The sequence below is a fragment of the Mastomys coucha genome, unplaced genomic scaffold (genome assembly GCF_008632895.1).
Source record: "Mastomys coucha isolate ucsf_1 unplaced genomic scaffold, UCSF_Mcou_1 pScaffold15, whole genome shotgun sequence".
In the NCBI taxonomy this organism is placed as follows: Eukaryota; Metazoa; Chordata; class Mammalia; order Rodentia; family Muridae; genus Mastomys; species Mastomys coucha.
Window position 1 is genome coordinate 131,363,409 of NW_022196897.1, and position 22,559 is coordinate 131,385,967.

The 22,559-nt window shown below is 44.9% G+C and overlaps 1 protein-coding gene across 6 annotated transcripts in view; it reads left to right on the forward strand.

Moving 5' to 3' along the window:
* Cfap61 (cilia and flagella associated protein 61) overlaps positions 1 to 22,559 on the forward strand; it is a 294,575-nt gene that overhangs the window by 178,341 nt on the left and 93,675 nt on the right. For all 6 annotated transcript variants that reach the window (XM_031372122.1, XM_031372125.1, XM_031372126.1 and 3 more), the window contains 2 exons: positions 75 to 243; positions 7,383 to 7,557. In XM_031372122.1, the coding sequence (XP_031227982.1) occupies positions 75 to 243; positions 7,383 to 7,557 (344 nt within the window). The remainder of the gene's footprint in view (positions 1 to 74; positions 244 to 7,382; positions 7,558 to 22,559) is intronic.

Consider the following 22,559-nt stretch of genomic DNA (forward strand, 5'->3'; position numbering starts at 1 on the left):
CAGCTCGCCAGATGTCTAATTAATGCCCGCTGTCAGCTGCTCAAATGTCACTGACGGAGCTTCTCTCTCTGCAGCCACTGTTTTAATGATAAAGATTATGCACTGATGTCACTGTGTTCCTGGGTTAACGTTGTGGTTGGTCGAATGACGGCCATAGACCGAGCAGCCAAGCAGGTTGTGGTTGCCAAGGATGAGATTGTGTTCTATGACCACCTCATTATCTGTACCGGGCTGCAGTACCAGGTAAGGCTGCACGCGCATGCACGCGCATGCGTGCACCAGGGGCACCTCTGGCAAATGCTGAGATCTCCGCCACGGCAATATGCTTTACCGGGGTGCATACTCTCTGAGTAAAGGGCGTCTTGTCTTCCTGCACAGCTGCCACTCTGTATTCATGAAAGTGCTCTTCAGGGCCTGTACACATGACCAGAATCGTGTCTGCAACCCCCACCCTGAGAAAGCCATTCCAAGGGAAACATTCTGTTGAAGAAGAAAAAAAAAAGAAAGAAAGAAATCACAGCTAGTTGGATAAATGTCATTACTGAGGCTGTTGTCCCAAAGTCTAACACTTATGGATCATCATAGCAGACTCCAGACCCAACCAGGCATGCATTTGTGCTAAATTAATTTATGCCTCAAGAGGCTAGCATTTGGCTGGGGCAATGTGCTCACGCAAAAGTATTTCAAACATGTGCACCTTCTGTCAGCCCTTATTTTATTTTGTCTCTCAGTTATGAAACTAGGAAATCAGATTGACTAGTTTCCCAGTGACCACGCTTTCTGCTTTTGAGTTGCTGGATAGAACAGAAGCTGCTCCCAGTCTGAGGAAGCTTGGGGTGCACAAAAGCCAGGCATCTTTCCCGTAAATCAGTTTACTTTGTAACTCAAGGATGGGATCTGAAACTATCTCACCAGCATTGTGGATTTGGTAGCAGAGAGTGTGTGGTTCCTTTGCATCTCAAAGTCAGGGAGGAGGCAGGCAGCACAGAGGGCCCCACAGGTCCTCAGTCTACCCATGGTCTACATGAGCTGAGTAGTGTGGGCATCACTGAATGGATAGTCTCATCTTGGGCTGCACTTTGAGACCTCCTGGGGTGCTTCCAAAACATATCTACATCTGTGTCCCCAGGAACTGCTCTAGTTATTCTAGGTGGGGCTGGCCAACAGTGTCCTTACTATGTGCCCCAGATGAGTCAAAGCTGAAGTGAAGATCCACTTCGACTTTCTTGACATTAAATCCCTTATACACACCTTGCAACGACAGACCCTTCACACATGGTTTGTTTACACACTACCCCTAAGCATCCCTTTAAGACGAAAGCTCTGAGCAGAGAGCTTCAGGGTAGGGTATCCTGAGATAAGAGGGTCTAGCAAGCTCCCTGGGGAGGCCAGTGCTTCTGTCAGTGGAATTGCTCTTTCAGTGGCTTGGATCGATCTCTTTTAAAAAAAAATAGCTTTTATGTTTTAAAGAAGAAGCCTTATTCTCAGAGGGTAGGAAAAAATGTCTTTCTGGTTAAAGAATAAAGAGAACTGGAGAGACACCTCTTCTTGCTATTTAAGTATTCCTTCTGCTTTTCACTAAATGAGAAAGAAATCCGGTGTGGCCATTAGCCTGTCCCCACTCACCTGCCTACTGGTTGCAGCCGCTGCCCACAGCCTCACACTTTGGAAATGGAGCCCAGGACTCAGCCAGCTGTCCAGAGACTCGGGCATCTGCCCATGTGTGCCCAGCTGCCCTGCAGCTTTATTCTGCAGCACATTAAGCTCCTGCCCTTTTTACAACAGGAAAAATGAAATGAAGAAGTGATAAAGGGGAGTTCCAATTTAATTTTTCCAGAAGGACATAAAAATCAAAGGTACATAGAGTGATGGAGAAAGGGCAGCTGAATTCACTGGGGACCTTGGAGTTCTTATGTCTTTTCCTGTGTCCTTGAGTCCAACTCTCTCTTAGTTTTGTCCCACATTTGTAAGCCACATTAAAATGACAGTTTAAAGCCATGGCAAGAAGACGACATTTCTAGTCAGCAGGCCTCATTCTAAAACATTCTGCAGTGTTTTCAATATCCAAATACATGTAATTGAAGTTTTTGGTTCAGAGAACCTGGCCGCAAAGTAATGCTGTAAGCTGTGTTGCAGAACAGAGAGTGAGGAGGGCTGGTTCCTCACACAGCCCATGCTTATCTCCAAAACCCTTCTCTGAGGTACCCAGCTGGGAACATTTCTACTCTGTTAGCAGTAACCCTCCAAGTTCAAAGAGTGAATTTATGAAACTTTTGACCTTGTTTTGTCAATGTCACACCCTACCTGTGATTTCTCCTCTTTGGAAGAAGATTCAGCTAGCTTACTTCACAACCTCTAACTCTGTCATCTACCCCTTCCATCAATATTTAAAATATTTTTATTCTCATGTATGTGTATATGTGTGTGCATGCCCTACCTCTGTGCAAGTGCCTTCTGAGGCCAGAAGAGGGCGTCAGATGACAAGGCACTGAAGTAGCAGGCATCTGTGAGCCACGGAATATGAGTTCAGAATGATGTGAGTACTGGGAACCAAACTTGGGTCCTCTAGGGATGAGCAAGTGCTCTTAGTAGCTAAGCCATCTCTTCACCCCATTGTGATCATTTTTATTGGGTGAGTACATGCCAACTTTGAACACTACTCCCAGCTTGCTTCCTGGTGCAATCATAGAGCCACATGAGTGGTAGTCTTTTGGCAACCTTTTTTTTTTTTTTTTCCAGACAGGGTTTCTCTGTGTAGCCCTAGCTGTCCTGGAACTAACTCTATAGACCAGGCTAGCCTCGAACTCAGAAATCCGCCTGCATCTGCCTCCCAAGTGCTGAGATTAAAGGTGTGCACCACCACTGCCTGGCTCGGAAACCTTTTTGAAAGAGGAAGGAATAAACTTGTCAGGTCCACGTCAAATGAGTTTAGCACTGGCCAGGAAAAAACAAAAAACAAAAAAACAAAAAACTGGAGGCACAGGCTGCTGAAGGGATGGTGACCACCAGAAGCCAGAAGGTGGGTCAGTTACCAACAACCAAGTGATAGACAAAGCCACAGAGATAGCCTGGATGTGGTTCAGAGATGCAGTGTCTACAGAAAAAGGTACCCATCCTCCAGACCAGGTAAGCAAGAATGTGTGGCTGAAGGCTATGAGTTGGCTACAAACAGATTGGGAAGGAGGAATACACATACTGCTGTCCTTCCCAGAAACAGTCCTGAGAAGGGCACCTCTGTGTCAGACATGGAGTCCAGTGAGGACCGTGGAAGGGAAAGAGGCCTTTTGTTGTCTGAGAGCTAGAGTCTGCGACTCTAGGACAGGCTCGTGGCAAGAATCTACACAGTAACCCAGGAAGGAATCATTGATTTGAAGCAAAATCAAAGTTTTTTTTTTCTTCTCAGTTAGTTATATACTGGCAAATGTCAAAGAGTGAGGCATTTCTCATTGTCTCAGGAATACTGGGGGGCAGTGAACAGATTTTCAGAAGAAAAATAACAGATTGTCAAATGCTCCTCATAAAAGTAAAAAATACCAGAGACATTAAACAATCTCCTGTCTGACACTCAATGAGAAGAGAAAGCAGAACTAAGTACATGGAATCTTGGAGGAGATGTGACAGTCTGAGGGCTACACGGAATCCTGGAGATGTGACAGTCTGAGGACTACACGGAATCCTGGAGGAGATGTGACAGTCTGAGGGCTACACGGAATCCTGGAGGAGATGTGACAGTCTGAGGACTACACGGAATCCTGGAGGAGATGTGACAGTCTGAGGACTACACGGAATCCTGGAGGAGATGTGACAGTCTGAGGGCTACACATCTGCCTCAGTCTCAGAAGGCGAGCAGTGGCCATTTTTTATACGTGAGACCCCAGGAAAATGCTCTCCTGTGCTTTTTTTTTTTTTTTTTTTTTTTTTTTGCTGCTGCAATTTGTACTCGAAATAATGAACAGGGAATTCAGAATTTTACAGTCATTAGGGGACACAGATGGCAGCTCCGTGAAGGATTTCAAACAGTAATATAAACATAATTTTCATAAAATTGAAGCATACCTACTAAACAGAAAGCTAATAATCCTCAATTTAAACTAATGTAATAAAGATCAGGAAATTGTTGGCACCAGAAAGAGGGGTGGCTAAGGAGGAGGAGGAGGAGGAGGTGTTGTCTCCAACCAACAAAGCCCAAAGGGAGCATTTCTGTGGTAAAGCCTTTTTGTTGGGAGAATTGAGCCAAAGAGTGCCAAAGACACTTACCCACCAAATCCCAACCAGGCAAGGTGAAGAGGTGAGGAAAAGCAAAGCAAAGAATGCAGTCATTAGAAGCGAAAGTACAAACCAGAACGACACAGCAGGAATTCAAGTTATAGCAGAGACTGTCATGATGTGAGACCAAGAGCATGTTTACACCAAACTATTGAAGTAGGCCTCCCATCAAAATGACCCCCCACACCCCATTTTAAATAAAAAGGCAATTAAAGGGCTGAGGGGACGGCTCCGTGATTAAGCGCTCTTGCTGCTATTACAGAGGACCTGAGTTCAGTTCCCAGTACACAGGTAGCTCACCACCACATTTAACTCCAGCTCCAGGAGATCCAATGCTGTCTTCTGGCCTTCAGTGGTCTCGACACATATGTGACATACACTCACACAGACAAACATGATTACATATAGATAAAATGAAAATAAATCATTTTTTAAAAGATAGCTAGAAGTGCCCAGTGAAGAGCCAGCGAGATGCCTCCATGGGTACAATACCGGTACTTGCAGCCAGGACTACAGCCTGAGCCTGAGCCCTGGAATTCACATGATCTAAGTAGAGCCCTGACTCCTGTGAGTTGTCCTCTGATCTCCGCATGTGCATCATGGCAGACATGCCCCCTCCCTGGACAATAGATAAATGTAAAGAAATAGTAAGAGCTTGAGAGATGGCTCAGTGGTTAAAAGCATGGAAGTGCTGCTCTTCCAGGGAGCCTGAGTTGGATTCCCAGCACCACAACTGCCTGTGACTCCAACTCCAGTGAATGAAGGTCTCTGGCCTCCACAGGCACCAGCACTCACATGCACACATGCCCACAAACACACACATGCACACACACACACACACATACACATACCCAAGCACATGCTAACAAATGTAAAAAATAAAAATAAAACATTAAGATATTTTAAAGGAAAAATACACAGCAATGGACTATTGGAGCAAATGAACAAAGCAGCACCAGAAATACCCAGCCCAGGAAAACTGAGAAAGAAAGGTATTAACAGGAACAAAGGGTGAAATTCATGATGTGGACAGCGGCTCAAACTCCTTCCCTCCTGAACATGATTTTTATCAAAGGACACCTCACAAAAACAGAAAGTCCTGGTGATTTTATTCATTTCCTGGAATTACACTCAGAAGGAGAAAGAACAAACTGAGCCCCGCAGAGGCTTGATGTCACTGGTGTCACTGTGATGCTTAGCTATAGGGATAAAGACCCAGGACTGACAAGATGACCAGCCAGTCCTCAGACCCTTCGAGGGTCGTGGTGGAGAGAAGGTTTATATATCATGGCCCAGAGTTAGGACATCTGCCCAGAAAGACAGAAAGCATAGTAGTTTTTCATAGTCTGAAAGTCTGCTTCCAGGAGTGCTCATGCCCAGGAGATGAGTGGGGACTGCCTGCCCTGGGCATCCTCATCAAGGTGATACCAATCCCCTTAGGCTACTGAGTGTTCTATATGAGACAATCAAGGTAGCTGATGCAATCCTCACAGTCGCTGTAAGGTTGGTGGCATGCCATCATCCCCATTTTATAAGATGGCTATAGTCAAGGTCTGAGTGGGAGAGATGTCCGTGACCCCTCCGAGGCCTTGTACTGCAAGCAGACTTCTGTGCCCATGTCATTGTACCACTCTTCCTGACTCACCGTTTTGTTCCTCCTCTGTGAATCTGCCACACAGCCTACCCCTGCCTATCTTCCACCCAAGGCTCAACTGGCCTTTCTCAGTTCGCTGGGCTGCTTCTTTGTCCACACAATTTCCACCTGGCAGCCAGAGCGAGTGAAGGGCAAGAGAAGTGGCCTACTGGGCAACCTCAAGCAACCATGCCATTTTTTTTTGGCATTAACAACAGTGTTTGTTTGGCTTTAACTTGAATCAGAAATAAAAAGTCAAGAGTCTACATGCAAACCCAAGGCTTTGACATTTCTTGAGAAATCATATCTGGCCATCCTGAGCCTATGTTCTTCCCTGGCAATGGCTGGATGAGGCTGAGGAATGGCTGAACCTTTTGGCTAAGGCACAAAACTTCTGGTTGCCAAGGTGTCCTCAACATGAAGAGCCAGTGTTGGTCATCATCATTTATGGTGCTTTCGTTGTCAGTTTCTTATTGCAGAGGAAAACTGTAGGTCCCATTCATGCTTGTGTCTACAGCAAGAGAGCAGAAATCATATAGAGGAAAGCTCTGTATGAGAGAGGGGGCACCAAGAGAGAGGGAGAGGGAGAAGGAGCGGAAAGAAGAGGAAAAGAGAGAATGAAGTAGACAGTTTCTTTCCTGATAAAGTGAATGACAGCTTTAAGCCTTTTCTAGGTAAATGCCAGTCTTCCATTTTCTGCCTGGCCCATCTGTATACTTGGACTTCAGCACCTGAAGAAGATAGCTTTATTTGTACATATCTTCTGTCTCCAAAGCACTCAAGTCCTCTTATAGGCATTCGATCCCCCGATCTTGGGCAGGCCACTATAGCTACCCTCTCTTTCCACAAAGAACAAAATCTTATGGGAGGACACTTCTGGAGTCCCAGGACTAAGCCAGGGAAGAGTATGAAGCTCCCTCTTCAAGACCTTTTCCCCTACACTGTGAGATGCCCAAGTCAGAAGTGGGTATTCCAGACCACGGGGAACAGCAGCCTTTGGGCAGTTGGTGGCAACATGTTAGCTTGAGATCCTTGTCATATTCTTTGGAGGAAAGAGAAAGAACTGATACTTATGGCCAGCTAGGTCCACTGAAGAGCCTCAAGTCACCACAGGCCTTTGAGTCTCCTCAGCCAAGGCTTCAGACAGTGTAGCTCAGAGAGAAGCCACCCCTTGACTTGTCCTGTCTGGATCACTGATCTACAAAGAATATGGATCAGAATGTAGTAAATGGCTGGTTTCTGCCACTGAATTTTGGAATAATTAATAACATAGCATTAGGAAACCCAAGCAATTCGGTCTGAGTTGCCTCAAAGTAATCCTTCTGTCTGTTTATTTGTGTATTTCTTCCTCTCTTTATTAAAACCTAATTAATTATATCCAGGGACAGAAAAGGCCACACAAAAGTATGGAATGTCACCGTTGAATACTTTATTTTCTTCTAGCCCTATAGCCACTGATTCACATCTCTGTAATACACCTCAGGTTCCATGCCCCACAGGGGCAGATACTGAGCAACAACTGACGAACAGAGAGGTTATGGAGCTCAGCAAGCAGCGGTACACTGGAACTGTTCCTTCCAACCTTTTCATTCTCAATGACGAGGAAGACTGCGTTAGAACGCTCTTTTGGCTGAGAAGCAACTCCATCCTCACAGAAGGTAAAGTTACTGTAACGGCAGCCTTTCAGAGCAGCGTTTTATTTTTATAATGAGACTCATTCTTCATCTAGTTCCAGTATATAATTAGTGCCTAATTAATTCCAACCAAATCATTCATCTGTCATGCTTTGTTTTCCAGATTAATTTACAACTTGTTGTCATTTTTGGATACCCGGAATGTTTTCTGGGGGGAAAGAAAAAGGCTTGAGATAGTTTAATTATCTATAATTATTTTATTACACAAAATGAATATCCGAAGAGCAAAGCATGGCTAAAATCATTAACTAATTAAAGAATAATTTAATAAGCAAACATGTTTAGCAATTATATGGAAAATATGTCTCCCTTTGTGAAGCTGAAAAGACCCAGGAGGAGGAAGAAAGGCAGGCATCGGAAGGGCTCTTTTCTTCTTTTCTGATCCATTGTTTTCTTTCTTGCCATTGCCTGCTCAGTCCTCCCCACAAACAGACACTTTCAGGCTGCAGACCACTTTTCGAACCAAACTGTGAAAGGAAAACATTTGCACAAATGCCTGTGCCACTCAAAAGCATCAGCTAAGCATCTTCTTCACCCTTGTTTGAATTTCATTGAAATTATTTGAGTCGTGAAACAACCAGAACCAAGCCTGGCTTCCCATGGGTCTTTGATTGAAACCTGGAATCCAGGAAAATCCTGGAATCCAGGCTGCAAGCAAGATCGCCTCTTGCTTCCCCAAGGCCAGGTGGAGTCCCACAGGGAGAGCTGAAGGTCTCATCCTCACCTGCAGTTCAGGCAAAGGATGGAAAGACCTCTCGGTGCCTAGAAAGGAGGCATCGAACTGCCAATTAAACATCTTCACGGGCTAAGCATTACTCCACTTAGTAATGCAGTTGATTCAGTAGAATTAAATGCAGACTCCTTTAACCTTAGGTCTTCTAAAACTTACGAAGTTAGTGTATTCACGACATGAAAGTTAGTGGGTGTCAAATGGCGTTCACGTTCTTGCTACGTTCTGTTTGCTGATGTGATGTGGACTCTTTGTCTCTAAGTTTATGCATGCGGGTGGCCTGTAATTGTCTTTGCTAGGCTTTCCTTGTCAGGTTTTTAGGCTCAGGAGAATACTAGTATCATAAGGCCATTCTGGCTCTTGTCATATTTTCGGGGAGCTTGGAATAAAGGTAACCTAAAGGCCGAACATGAATCATCATAAGTAGGTCTGGAACCCTTGGCAGAAGTGGGATGTGCATATCCATCCAGCAAGCAGATGTAAAACTTGTCATAAAGTATTTCCAGATTTCTATCTTCATATGTTTACACCCATTTCACCATCTTTTTTTGTTTTGTTTTGTTTTGTTTTTGTTTTTAGTTGTTGGGTTTTTTTTTTGTTTTGTTTTTTTGAGATAGGTTTTCTCTGTGTAGCCCTGGCTGTCCTGGAACTCACTCTGTAGACCAGGCTGGCCTTGAACTCGGAAATCTGACTTCCTCTGCCTCCCAAGTGCTGGGATTAAAGGCGTGCACCACCACCGACCAGCACTCCTTTTTAAAATAGCCTCCATAGATTTAATAATCTCTAGATTGACCCATCTAGGCTTTGAGATTTACAGGGGGTTGTCTAAACCAGGAGAGTTAGCGCAGGGTCATTATAATGCACTAGGAAGTAAATACTTTAGGTTTTGAAGGACATGCAGTCTTTACTGAAGATATTCATCCATCCCTGAGGCTGCAACAAGAGAGCAGCCACCAAAATGCCTGGGCATGGCTGGGTGCCAGAAACCCTTTACAATACCAGGTAATGAGCCATGTTCATTGAACCCTCTTTAATCCATATAACTTGAGGCAAATTATATCAGATTATCAGACTCGGGAAAGCAGAACGTAAACTCACTGAAAGCAGAAAAGCCAAAGGACATGGTGGGCCCTAGGATTGTAACAGTCCTGATAGGGGGCAGTGTTTTAACTTTGAATGTTGAATATCTGGGGTGCTGCTGAGTATTTGAGGTGCTAGGAAAATGGAACATCTTGACAAAGAAATGAACCTTAGAGAGCGGGTAGTGCAAGCTCTTTAGGTTGCACCCAACAGCAGGCAAGCAAGAAGCACTTCAGTCTCCCACCAGTGTCTTCTTATTGTCTTGGTTCTCAAAAGTGAGGGGAGAACCTTCTTTTCTATGGATGTGGCTGGTTGTTGGAAATGGCGTGTCTCTGGAATGCCCTTAAAGAGGAGTGCTATTGGGTTGTTTGGTGTCTGGTTGCTTGGTTACTTGCATGCTTGCTCGCTTGTATTTGTTTTTTGTTTGTTTGTTTGTTTGAGATGTAGGACTGCCTGCTACCATTGTAAAGTCACCCTGAGAGCCTGTTCTTGTCCACTCAAGGGCCAGGAGAAGAAGTGTGTGCATACTAGGTCTGTGTCTTAAATGTAGTCTGTTTTCCCCCCAGGTCACCCAGGTAGGTGTTCTTAGCATAGACCCCAGGCTTGGGGAGTGTCTGCAGAGCCCGGTCCCACCCAGTTGAATTAGCTTTGTCTAGAGTCCTTTTCAAATGGCTTCTCCTGTGTGAAAATGTAAGAAGGAAAAACCATTGCCCCCCGCCTTAAGGAAACCCTGTGTGTAGCTTTTCCATAATTTAAGTCATATTCAGGCATGATTTTAATTAGTCCCACTCAGACTGTGGTCTTGAACTTAATTTTCTGTCCCTTCCTCTAGTACTCCATACTCCTCCGGAGCCCTCCCTGCTCCTACAGAACAATGCAGAATCACTGGAGCCCAGTCTGAATCCCAGGACAGGTGTGCCTGGGAGAGTCACCCAGTTGGCGACAGAAAGCATGTCTGCCTGTGGGAGCTAAGAGCCAACAACAGACTGAGCTCACTCTGCAGCATAGAGAAAAAGCAGCTTGAGAAAAGGGCTCCATTTAGAACCCCCTAACAAATCCTAGTTTTTGCAGCAACTGGTGGTGTGTTCAGCAGCGAGGGGAGCCCCTCAGGAAGAGCGTGTATACTCCATCTTGCCGGTCACCTTGATGGCCTCTTACCTCCTCACTGAGCTCTTGTGAGTCTCATCCCTGGACTCTCTTTCTTCTTTATTAAAAATACTTATTTTATACAATATATTCTAATCCCAGTTTCCCCTCTCTCCTCTCCTCCGAGGCCCTCCTCACCTCCCCACCCACCCAACCTCGTGCCTTCTTTCTCCCTCTCCTTGGAAAAGTAATAGGCAAACAAACTGGAATAAAACAAAATCAACAAACAGGAAAAAAAAAAAAAACAAACAAAAATCACTACCATTGTAAAGCCACCCTGAGAGCCACACAAACTATAAAAACACAACACCAGAAACCACATATAAGAAAAAATAGTCAGATTAAAAAAGAAAACCAAACAAAGCACTATGAGATAAAAAAAAAAATAAATGTCCAAAAAGGCCATTCAGTTCACTTTGTGTTGCCCATCTACTTGCTAGTGAGCATGGAACCTGCCCTTGAGTGTGGTTTGTATACCCAGTGAGATTCTGTTGGAGAAACTGTGCTGGATGGTGTGTGTGTGTGAGAGAGAGAGGGGGGGGGAGCATAGTTTCTAGGTTTGGGAAGGGGGCTTGTGTCCACTTCCCCTCTCCATGATGGGACCCCCATCTTCATCAGTGGGCTTTCAATAGACACACCTGTTCTAAATGGTAAGGTAGCCCTCCCTATTGGGGGGGTCCCTTTACAAGGTTTCAGTTACTACTAGCCAACTGAAAATATTAAATGGAAACCTTTAAAGGACATGAAAATACTAAGTGGAATTTCTTCAGTTTTAAATTGGACACTGTTCTCGGGAGCATAATGAAATCCTATGTAGTCCCACCCAGGACAGGGGTCATTCCTTTGTCTAGTGTATCCAATCTGTATACACTGTACACCCATTAGTCACTTAGTTGCCTTTCTGGTTATCAAAGCTACTGTTCCAACATTGCAATGCTTGTCTCTAAGTATTTTATTTAATGGCATCAAAATACAAGAACTATCATGTTGACAGTTCAGTTTTCTGCAAAGAAAAGCCACAGGATGCTTCCTTTAAGTGAATATGCAAATGTTTGTGGCAGGTATGTATTTTTGGAGAGATACAGTATATGGCACTGTCATCCATGGTTTCTGTCATCCAATACTGGTCTCAGAATGGACCTGTTGATGGGGATACTGTGACCTGAAGAAGTCCCTGGCATATGGATTTCAGCTTGTGCTGAGTAGAGTGGTGACAGAGACCTCGGAGATATCAGTCTTCACCTGAAAGATGGAAATCCATGCACGCATGCTTGAGTGCATGTGTGTGCTTGTGTAGAGGCATTGTGACCTTCATGAGAGCCGGGGATATCATTAATGAGTTGAGCTCCTCTTTAATAAGGACAGAATAAACAAGCTTTATATTTGTTTATTCTGGGTTGGGGAGGTAGGGAGATTTCATTGTCTCCAAAGACAGTGGGTCAGGCACTGCCTATGGGTTACCAGTACAATGGCTGTTCTAAGGGTACCAGCAGGGCATCCAGTGCCTAGGGCAGAGTGTTGTACGGAAGCCTAGAACGCACACAGGTCCTGACTCTGAACGAACTGCCCAAACACACAATCAACACCATCACCCTGATGGTGAGCAACAAGAAGACTATCTAAGATGAAGAGCGGTTCATTTTCTGGATTAACTCTTTGCAAAGGACTAAATGCTGCTGGAGGCCATGTCGATGGCCTGATTCATGCTGCCAACAGAGGGCATGTTGACGTCCATGATCTGTGCTGTTGGTGGAGACCAGGTTGATATCTGTGTCATATATTTCTGCTGGCTGCTGTGGGCAAGGAAACACCAATTGCAGTTCTTATAACTGAGAGTGAGACATTGAAGGCTTCTGTGACAACCCCTTTCCTCAGCCCCTCCCCCAAAGAAACAGTCCAGACAGGAAGCTATTGAAGGGGGTCTTTTAAAAATGTGATAAAGAAGGAAGAACAACCCACAAACCACAAGAAACTCAAGAAGAAGGAAGACCAAAAGGTGGACATTTCATTTCTTCTTAAAAGGGGGAACCAAATACCCATGGAAGGAGTTGCAGAGATTAACTATGGAGCAGAGACTGAAGGAAGGGCAAGCCAGCCTAAATATAGCTATCTCCTGAGAGGCTCTGACAGTACCTGACTAATACAGATGTAAAGGCTCACAGCCATCCATTGAACTGAGTACAGAGTCCCCAGTGAAGGAGTTAGAGAAAGGACCAATGGAGCTGAGGGGTTTGCAGCCCCTTAGGACGAACAACAATATGAACTAACTAGTACCCTCAGAGCTCCCAGGGTCTCAACCACCAACCAAGGACTGCACATGGATGGGTCTGATTGTTCTGGCAGTATGTGTATAGTAGAGGATTGCAAAATCGATCATCAATAGGAGGAGAGGACCTCGTCCCTATGAAGGTTCTGTGCCCCAATGTAGGGGAATTCCAGGGCCAATAAATGGGAAAGGGTGGGGTGGCAGGCATGGGGATGGGGAAGGCAACAGGGTTTGTTCTTGTTGTTTTTATTTGTTTGTTTTTTGGAGGGGAAACTGGGAAAGGAGAAATTTACATGTAAATAAAGAAAATATCTAATAAAAAATGTGATAAAAATGCTAAAGTGTAGTTCCTCACAACTGATGGCTTCTGATAGGGATTGGAGGTGATGAAGGACTCATTTTTCTTTAAGGGGCTGCCCCTGGGAGCTTGACCATGTTGCAATGAGTATATAGACAACATAAACTGGACTTGGTGGGTTTTTTTTTTTTTTTGCAGGGGGAGGGGTGCATAGGATGGGAGGGAAGACCTGGGAGGAATGGAAAGTGACTGTGATCAGGGTGCATTGTATGAAATTCCCAAATAATTAATAAAACTATTATGTTGGGGAGGGGAAAGACAGTGGGCTAGTACTTGGTCTGGGCAGCCAGCTTGTTAAGGGCAGAAGATAGAGGCTCAGTATCAAGTAGAAGAAAGACATTGTGGATGTGGGTGTCTAGCCAAGGTCAAGTTTAACTCATTACTTCCTGGGAAAGAAGAACCCAGTGAAGGGGGATGGTCCAGGGCAGTAATGGAGGTGATCTTGTGATCTGTATTTGCATGTCAGCAGAAAGAAGTTGATCTGAAAAATCAGGCTACCAAGTATGATAACAAGTCAAAGGAGGTTATGTAGTCATAGGTGCAAGCGATAGCCAGAAATAGTCATCTTTATATTTGGTGGTCCAGTGAGCACAGCCACCACTTCCAGTTTATTTTCAAGTTAGTTGTGGGATCAGTGGTGTTTGAGGCCAGAGTCAGGAAGAAAGATGTCCTGTTGCTGAGCTGGATAGTTAGACTGTTTCCTCTTCATATGGAGGGATGTGAGGGTTTTTTTTTTTTTTTTTTTTTTTTTTTTTGTAATGGCTTTCTTTTACTATCTTAACTAATTCCCGTTGTATACAGGTGGTTGGTGATAGGGGCAGGGGAAAGTAACCAAAGATAGGGCCCTTCTGCAAAGGATCTGAGAAAAAGAAGCTGAGGCGGGAGGATCGCCAAGAGTTCCAGGCCAGCCTGAGCTTTTAAAGAGCGAGACATTGTTTATAGATTAGCAAGATAGCCCAGCAGATAAAAACTTTGCTGTGCAAGACTGACAGCCTACTTTTAGTTTCCAGAAACCACAGTGGAAAAATGAAAGCAAATTCTGAAAGTGTCCTCTAACCTTCACACATGCACTGTGGCATGCATACACCTGCATTCATTACACACACAGAGACACACAGACACAGACACAGACACAGACACACACACACACACTATTGCATAACTTCTTATATCTACTGACTGTGGTAGCGAGGCTTGTGCATCTCTCTTGGGTACACTTCCTAAGTCCTAGGAAAAGCTAGGCTTGGCTTTCCTGTGTCACAGAGCACTTGTTCTAGAAGGGTGGTGGATAATGGATGGCAGGGACAATGACTGTGCCAGGGAGGAGCAGACTACCCATTGTACACACGCAGATGTCACCTCAGAGTATGGCCCTCTCCCAGCTGCTGTTTGACACCACGGTCCTCTGCTCCCAAAGGAGAGCCCAATGGCTGGGATGGAAGCAGCTGAGACTCCATTTTCTGTCCTCTAGAGTTACAGATGTCAATTACCAGAGCTATGCGCACTGCTTGGGGTTGTGGAGAATAGCGAGTGTCGTCATGGCTCAGATGGTGCTCTCAAGTACAGACAAAACCAGGAGTGTTCAGCTGGGGGTGTCCTAATAGAACCCAGGAACTGATATATCAGCGCCGTTTATGGCATTAATTGAAACTAATTGAAATTCATCTGCCCTTACCTCTGCACTTTCCATGGAAATGAAAGGGAGGGTGAAAGTAAAAAACAAAACCAACAAACCCACCCTAATGGCTTGGAATGGATCAATTATTTTCATCTGTAGCTAAATACAGTTTACTGCCTTATTAAAAGCATGTTTGTCGGAGGAACAAACATTAAAATTCCAGTGCACGAGTCACCAACGACGGAACCTTTGTTACAGCAAATACATTCCTCTCTTTATGTTTGGCAGGGAAAAATGAGGCAGGTCAGGCTGGGGTCAGAGAAACCTTATGCTCTGATTTATACAAAGCAGAAAGAGTATTGTCTATTTGTAGGCAAGATAGGCTTTGTCAACAAGTGTTTTTTCAAAGTATCCTATGATGATTTTTTTTTTAATTCTTTCATTAACTAGTAAGTTCTTGATTTCATCCCGTTAAATTTCAGTTAGAGTATTTTTAAATACTGGATGGTGTATCCATTTATGAGCACAGCGCGGGCTCTGGCTGCTGGATGGGAAGCATTCGCACTGTGTCTGCTTGCTCTGGGCCCACCCACTGGCTACGATGTGACTTTGACCTCTCCACTCTGCTTTCTGTAGGGGTGGGGTGGGTTGGGGATAACAATAAAACCTATCTTCCAGGCCTGTCTGGGGATGAAGAGGTCACATAGAATGACCATATGTCTCTTTTGAAGTGGACGGAGGAAACAGAAGTCTTTGTTAAACTAGGACAGAATAGAGCTAGAGAGATGGCTCAGAGGGTAACGGGCTCTGTGAGCCAACTGGTGACCTGAGCCTGAGCCTGGAGCCTAAGGACGGAAGGAGAGAACCGACTCTGCACTGCTGCCCTCTGACCTACACATGCATATCATGACACCCATGTACCCGCACAGTTCAGAAAATAATAATAATAATAATAATAATAATAATAATAATAATAATAATATAAAACTGAACAGAAGTCAGGTATGGTGGTGCAAATCTGTGATCCCAGCATTCAGGAGAACCTTGTCTCAAAAAATAAAGAACAACCAAAAAAAAAAAAAAAAAAGCCACTTTGTGGTACATGTCGGCCATCCCAGGATTTGGGAGGGAGTGGCAGGAGCTCAAGAAGGTTTTTGTTGTTGTTGTTTTGTTTTTTGAGACTAGATTTCTCTGTGTAGCCCTGGCTATCCTGGAACTCACTCTGTAGACCAGGCTGGCCTTGAACTCAGAAATCCGCCTGCCTCTGCCTCCCAAGTGCTGGGATTAAAGGCGTGCACCACCACCGCCCAGCAAAAAGCTTTTGGTATTCCTCAACTCCATGGCCTGGAAGATGAGCCTTGTCCAACTCACACACAAAGATTTTTTTTTTTCATTTTTTTCTTGAGTTCTTGAGCTGCCAGTTTGCAGTCAGACTCCAGGTCAGGGTGTCCTCCCTTTCTTCCCCAGCTGGAATCTCTCCTAGAAGCCTCCTTCACCTTTGAGGGTGCCAAGTGGGGTTCAGTGAGCTCCTGAGCTGGGACAGAGCAGGCTCTCCCAGTGTCTGAGCCAGAAGAACAGAGATCTGGCCTCTTCTGAAATGATTTCTTGGAAAGGTTGTTCCATTACTTTTGTGGTAAATGTCTGACAGGGAAAAAAAAAAAAAGCACTGCCTTCTGTTCCTTGAACTTAATAGAAAGATTAACTTAGCTTTCCTGTCCTACAAAGCGTCTTACGCTTACATATGAGGGGATTTTCAGGCCCTTGACACTGTTACTGTAATCAGGAACCAGGAAGTCAAAACTGACTCCCTCCCTTAACATAAATCCCGGGCCCTCCTGCCCTAAAGAGAGTACTAGTGGCAAGGCACCTTTTCGAGAATTTACTTCAGTCTGAAGTGAGGGGTAGGCAGTCCACACAGTTCTTCACTTGCATCACCTCTCCATGGTTCCTCTCCGTCTGGGTGGTCATTACTAAAGCTCCCCCCATCTCCCCAGCTTCTGGGAAGCTACTTGCACGGCTCATTTGAAAGACAGCTGCCAACAAGCACCTTTGGGGCTGCCTCTGGGACCCTGCCTTCCTTCCCAGGCCTGTAATCTAGTGAAGGGGTGGGGACACTAACATCCCACGTAAACTTCTACAGTGGTATTTCATGGTCTTTATTACAAATACGCCCAGAATTCCAATCAGCCACATGAAGGTGGGACAGTTCACCCTTGGTCTGCCACCTGCCAGATTGAGTGTGAAAGGAAGGGATGCTGGAGAGCACACCATGACTAGGCCCCCTTAGCATGAAGCTGGCCTCAAAGGTGACCATCCCACTTCCCACCTGAGAGTGCCCGCACATACATACAAACTTCAAAGTGGTACCTGATGTTTTTATTACGCTTGGAAAACTCTCTCTCTAGAAGACTTGAGAGAGACAGAATTGTAAAGCACCAAACCCTGGGATTGCATTGATGAAATCCACCTTCACCCAAAGCCACTGTCTTGTCAAGAGTGATGGTCACATAGATCTTACATAGCCTGAGTCTTCCTCACCTCCTCCATACAGGGACAATAAGTTCTGTGCCTGGGAGACCCCTTCCATGTCCTTTGTCTTTCTCCTGGCAAAGGTACGCAGCTGTCACCAAAGCCTTGAATGTCCCTCAGTTTGGCTGAAATACACTTGGAGCCACCACTTTTTTGAGTTCTTCCTTTCCTGTGTAACCTGAGGACTAAGGACAGTCCGTATCTCAGGCTCTCCTTGTCCTCCTTTCTGTCCCTCTTGTGCTCTCTTCAATTCTGACTCGATTAACCCCCAAATCCATCTGACCCTTGCAATGTGGTAGCTGTGCAATGGATAAGCTCCATCTAAAATGTAAGAGAGCCTTACAAAATCTAAAACACCAAGAGTGTAAAGGCCCCAAGAGCCTCCAGCAGCTCTCGTGGCCCCTTCAGACACCCATCTTCTTATCTGCCTGATGTCTGTCTTAAGTAGGACATTAAACAAAGGACTTCTTGCTTCCCTGACTTCCGGGGGCGCCTATATACAGGAGTGTTATTAGACACTTACTGTTGGTTGTAGTTGCATACAGCTTTGGGTACATTGAAGATTGGGTGGAGTTTTGTGCTCTACACGGGGAACCTAAACTCAGATCCAGCCTTGTTCAGGGGAACATGGATTGCATTTCACAGCCATCTGGAGACTAAGTCTTTCTCTTTCTTTTCTTTTCTTTTTATTTTATTATTTATTTATTTATTTATTTATTTATTTATTTATTTACTTAGGTCTTTTGAGACAGGGTTTTTTTCTCTATGTAGCCCTGGATATCCTAGAACTCACTCTGTAGACCAGGCTGGCCTCGAACTCAGAAATCCACCTGCCTCTGCCTCCCAAGTGCTGGGATTAAAGGCATGCGCCACCACTGCGCGGTTTCTTTTTAATTTTTTTCTTGGATATTTTCTTTATTTACATTTCAAATGTCTTCCCCTTTCCAAGTCCCCCCTTCAAAAACTCCCTATCCCATCCCCTCTTCCCCTGCCTCTATGAGGGTACTCCCCCACCCACTAAGTCTTTCTTACCAAGCCAACTGAGTGGAGCCTGTGCTGGGGTGGCAAGAAGGGGTGCCTTGAGGGCAAGAGCTCAACTGTCACAGGCCTGAAGGTGTGAACCTGAAAGCTCACTTGGGGAAAACAAAATCTGCATCTAAAGAACCAGTAGAGAGGCATGGGAAAACAGAGGCCCATTTCCTCTTGGCCATTCTGGAGTCACACAGGTACTTGGCCACTGCATCCATGGTTCAGGGAGTCAGCTACCTCTCAAGCTGGCAGCAGAACTTGACCGGAACACCCACACAGTGCCGGTTTTGCAGAGATCCAGGAGGCAAGGGTTGGGGAGTAATGGAGGTTTACACCAAGGTTCCAGAAAAAGTGCTGAGAGCAGGCAGTGTGTGTCTGGGATAGATTTCCAGCAGGGAGGTCCCGAGAGGCCATCAGGTAAAACTGTGAAGTAAAGCTTAAGTCGCTGTGATTTAAGTTTCTAGATTTCAGCTGCCATGAATATGGAACGTTTCCAAAGGAAAACTATGGCCATCAGGTAGAGATGGCCCAAGAGAGATGTCATGCATGTCAAAGGTATCAGAGCTCTGTGGTAGCCCCAAGGGCTACCTAACCCTACAGGAGCCCAAGAGATGCCAGCAGACCTAGGTGCCAGCCACAGAATGGTGGGGCTTGGTGTCTACCTTGTTGTAGCTTGGTCCTTGGCCTGGCCTTTCCTCGCTGCCCCCCTGCTCCCTCTGGGAACGGGAATGCCTACTCTGCTGCACTGTGTGCCTGAATTGTGCAACTTTCCTTTTTTATTTTATAAGGGGCTCAAAATTAAGAGATCATCCTAAATCTCAGGAGTGACTTCGGGCTTCTGTATTGGCACTTTAAAGATGAGGGGTACTCTCTGAAATTGAACTGAATACCTTTCACATCATGAGATGGGCATGCGCCTGTGGAGACCGATAGCAGAGTGATGTGGCTGGGATATACATTTCTTCCTGTGGACTGGTGTGTTGCACATCTGTTCCCCAGCGAGCGGTGTTATTGTGGGAGATCATGGGACCTTTAGGAAATAGGGGGCCCAGCCCTTGTGAGTTACACCCCAGCACAGATTCCAGCCCATGCTCCCTCCGCGTCCTCACTCAGTGACGTAGGAGCAAGCAACCACTGCCACTGCTCTCACTCCTTCCCTAGTCACGAAGCTGAAGCAGAGTGAGTCCTTCCTCCATTAGACTGGTTCCTTTTGAGCAGTTTATTGTGGTAACAAGAAGACTGACTGGGGAGCAGAGGAAGCTTGTGTAAGTAAAGAGAGGATGGAGCCCTGAGGGAATGCATGCTATTGCATGGGCATCTCTATGTCAAGGACACTGATCCCTCAGAGCCCTGGGAACTGGCAAAGCCTTCCTCCTGGGGAAGTTCAGAGGAAACTAGCAAAGCCGCCTTCTAATCCAGTGACCAGTGTTTATCAACGATTGACCAGTGTGTGCATAAACTGGCAACTGCAGTTCCTCCTCCACGGTGACTGCAACCTAACACTACTCCCCAACACTGACTCCTGAGACAGGCTCACTCCTCTGCTGTATATAAGCGATACTCTGCGTGAGGCTCAGGGGCGCTGTATCAGATTAAACACAGCTCACTCTATTGGATCCCAGCGTTTCTGTATGTGTGCCTCTCTGTGTGTCCTCACTGCCCGGTCAGGTCAGGTCCCAGCCTCATGCATGGAGGAGACAACAATAAAGTATGTAAAAGTGCCGCCGTTGAACCTGGTCTGTTGGAGTCACAAGATAAACAAATTGAATATAAAACTTCTTTACAAAGTCAAAGTGAGCAACAATGGGGAAAGAACTCCCAGTTTCAGGAAAACAATGGACAGAAAAATCCCCCACTCCCCCAGAGTAGACATTTCAAAGGCAACAGATCGAACTGGCAAGGCCTAACAGACTGGCTTTGCTACGTCAGGCCGTTAGCTGGTCTCCTCTTTGTGGAAGGGTGTGCCTCTGTCTGCACTGTAGGTCGATTTACTTCCAATTGAACTATAATGAGATTCTAATATACTTTTTGAGTAATGAGAAAAATATCATCAGATGAAAAGTGTTTAAATAAAGACCTAGATGAAACTATGTCAGCAGCCATTTAATGTGACCACGCTGGCTCCAGCCCCTCCCTGTGTCAACAGAATGCACTTCCCTGGCCTTCTGGCTTTAGGTGTGGCTCTGTACCATGGGATGTAGTGTACTCGGAGGCCTGAAGTGTAGTTACGCACTTGTGCTCTTGCAGTTGGTCATAAATAGAAGGCAGTTGCCCATTCAGAGAGTTAGATCAGTGAATGCCAGCTCACAAGCTGATTGGCACTGACTTTGGGGTGGCTTGGTATGTGACATTTAGCTGTCTGTCAGGAAACCAAAGACTCCTTTCTCTATGAGGGAACGCTCGTTCAAATTGAAGAAAGCTGTTACAATGTGGGTCCTGTATCCCCAGATAGCCTATATGCTAAAGGCTTGATCGCCAGCCTATGGTTCCATTGGGAGATGGTATGACCCTTTAGAAGGGTGGTTCTCAACCTCCCTAACGCTGTGACCCTTTAATACAATTCCTCATGCTGTGGTGACCCGCAACCTTAAGATTATTTTGTTGCTACTTCATAACTGTAATTTTGCTACTGTTATGAATGAAAAGGTAAATATCTAGTATGTGACTCCCAACAGGGTCATGACTAACAGGTTGAGAACCACTGCCTTAGAAGTAGCCTTTCTTGGAAGGAAGTTAGCTCATTAAAGCCTTTTAAGGTGGGAGGGGACCTTGAATCCCTGCTTTTCCTGTCTCTTCTGCTTCCCAGCCTTCATAAAGTGGGCAAACGCCCTCTGTCAAGCACCCACCCTACCATGATGTTCGGCCCCAACACAGTCCAAAAGGCAACAGAACCAAACGGGCATGATCAAAGCCTCTGACTGGATGGCAAAATAAATCTTACTTCCTTATAAGTTGATATTCCTCAAAAATTTTGTCACATAATAGCCAAAGCAGTTCATGGCTTAGGACTTTCACTACACTTGTATATATGTATATATGTCTTGTAAAATATATTGCTTTTCAGTTGGAAAACACCATTGAAGCTGTTGGCAGTCCACGGGGAAGTGCTTGTCAGAGAGTCCAGCTTGCTGCACACCCAGCAGAGCTGCCCCTTTTCCCTGGACTTCTAGCAAAAAAGTCCCAATGAAATTGCTCTCAGCTAGCATGGCAGAGAGGACAATAGACCACACGGTGGCATCTATGGGGCACACGCACTGAAATGTCTTCAGCTAAAAATGAGCACGCTTGGAATGTCTGTTTAGAAAGAGTAGGAAGGCATACCCGTGACAGTTTTAGGTTCATGCCTTGGCTCCCCTGGCAGCCCCACTCTTGGTTTGCTGGACAGCCAAGATGGCTGTTTTACAACAGGTGGGAGTTTCAGTACTTTAAACAACATGTTGGCTCTGTCAGCCAAGGAACCTGTTGGTCTGAAGAACCTGCTCCCCAGACCCAGTAGGAATCCCCTGGCCAAGGTTGGTGAGGATGACCCACCCTCACTGCTGGCTTGGCATTCTGTAGTGGACAAGAGGCGCATAGTAACACTTTCTAGATGTGGGCTCCCCCAGCGAGGCCATCTGAAAATCCTTAGAGCTTATCTACTTCCTAAATTGATAACTTTTTAAAATTTTGGATCTAAATCAAGTTTTTTTTAATTGATTTAAGTTTTATTGTATTATGATGAGAAAAGATACATGATTTCAATTTATCTGAATTTGTTAACATTTAAAAACATATTTTAAGTAAATAGAATTAAATCACATTGTTTCCCCTTTGTACACCAACTCCTCCCAGAGAACCCTGCTTCAATACCTACAATACCTTTTTTTGTCATATTCTTTAAAATTTACAAAATATTATAACAATAAAAATGAGTACTATCAAAGTTGTTTGATATAAAACAACAATAAATTTAACAGGCTTATGTAGATGCTTGTCTACAGCAATACTGAAAATACATACATTTTTCTCAGTATAAATTTTAAATAGCTCCAAACATATTAACTGTATATTTTAAAATAATACATCACTACTAGCATTTTTTAAATGAACATAAATAATAAAGTCTTTTGTTTGCTTGTTTGTTTTGTGTTTAGTAGAGTTTAAAATTTTGGCTCTAACTGTGGTACAAGCCCAAAATAAGAACAATTTTTTTTTTTTTTTTTTTTTTTTT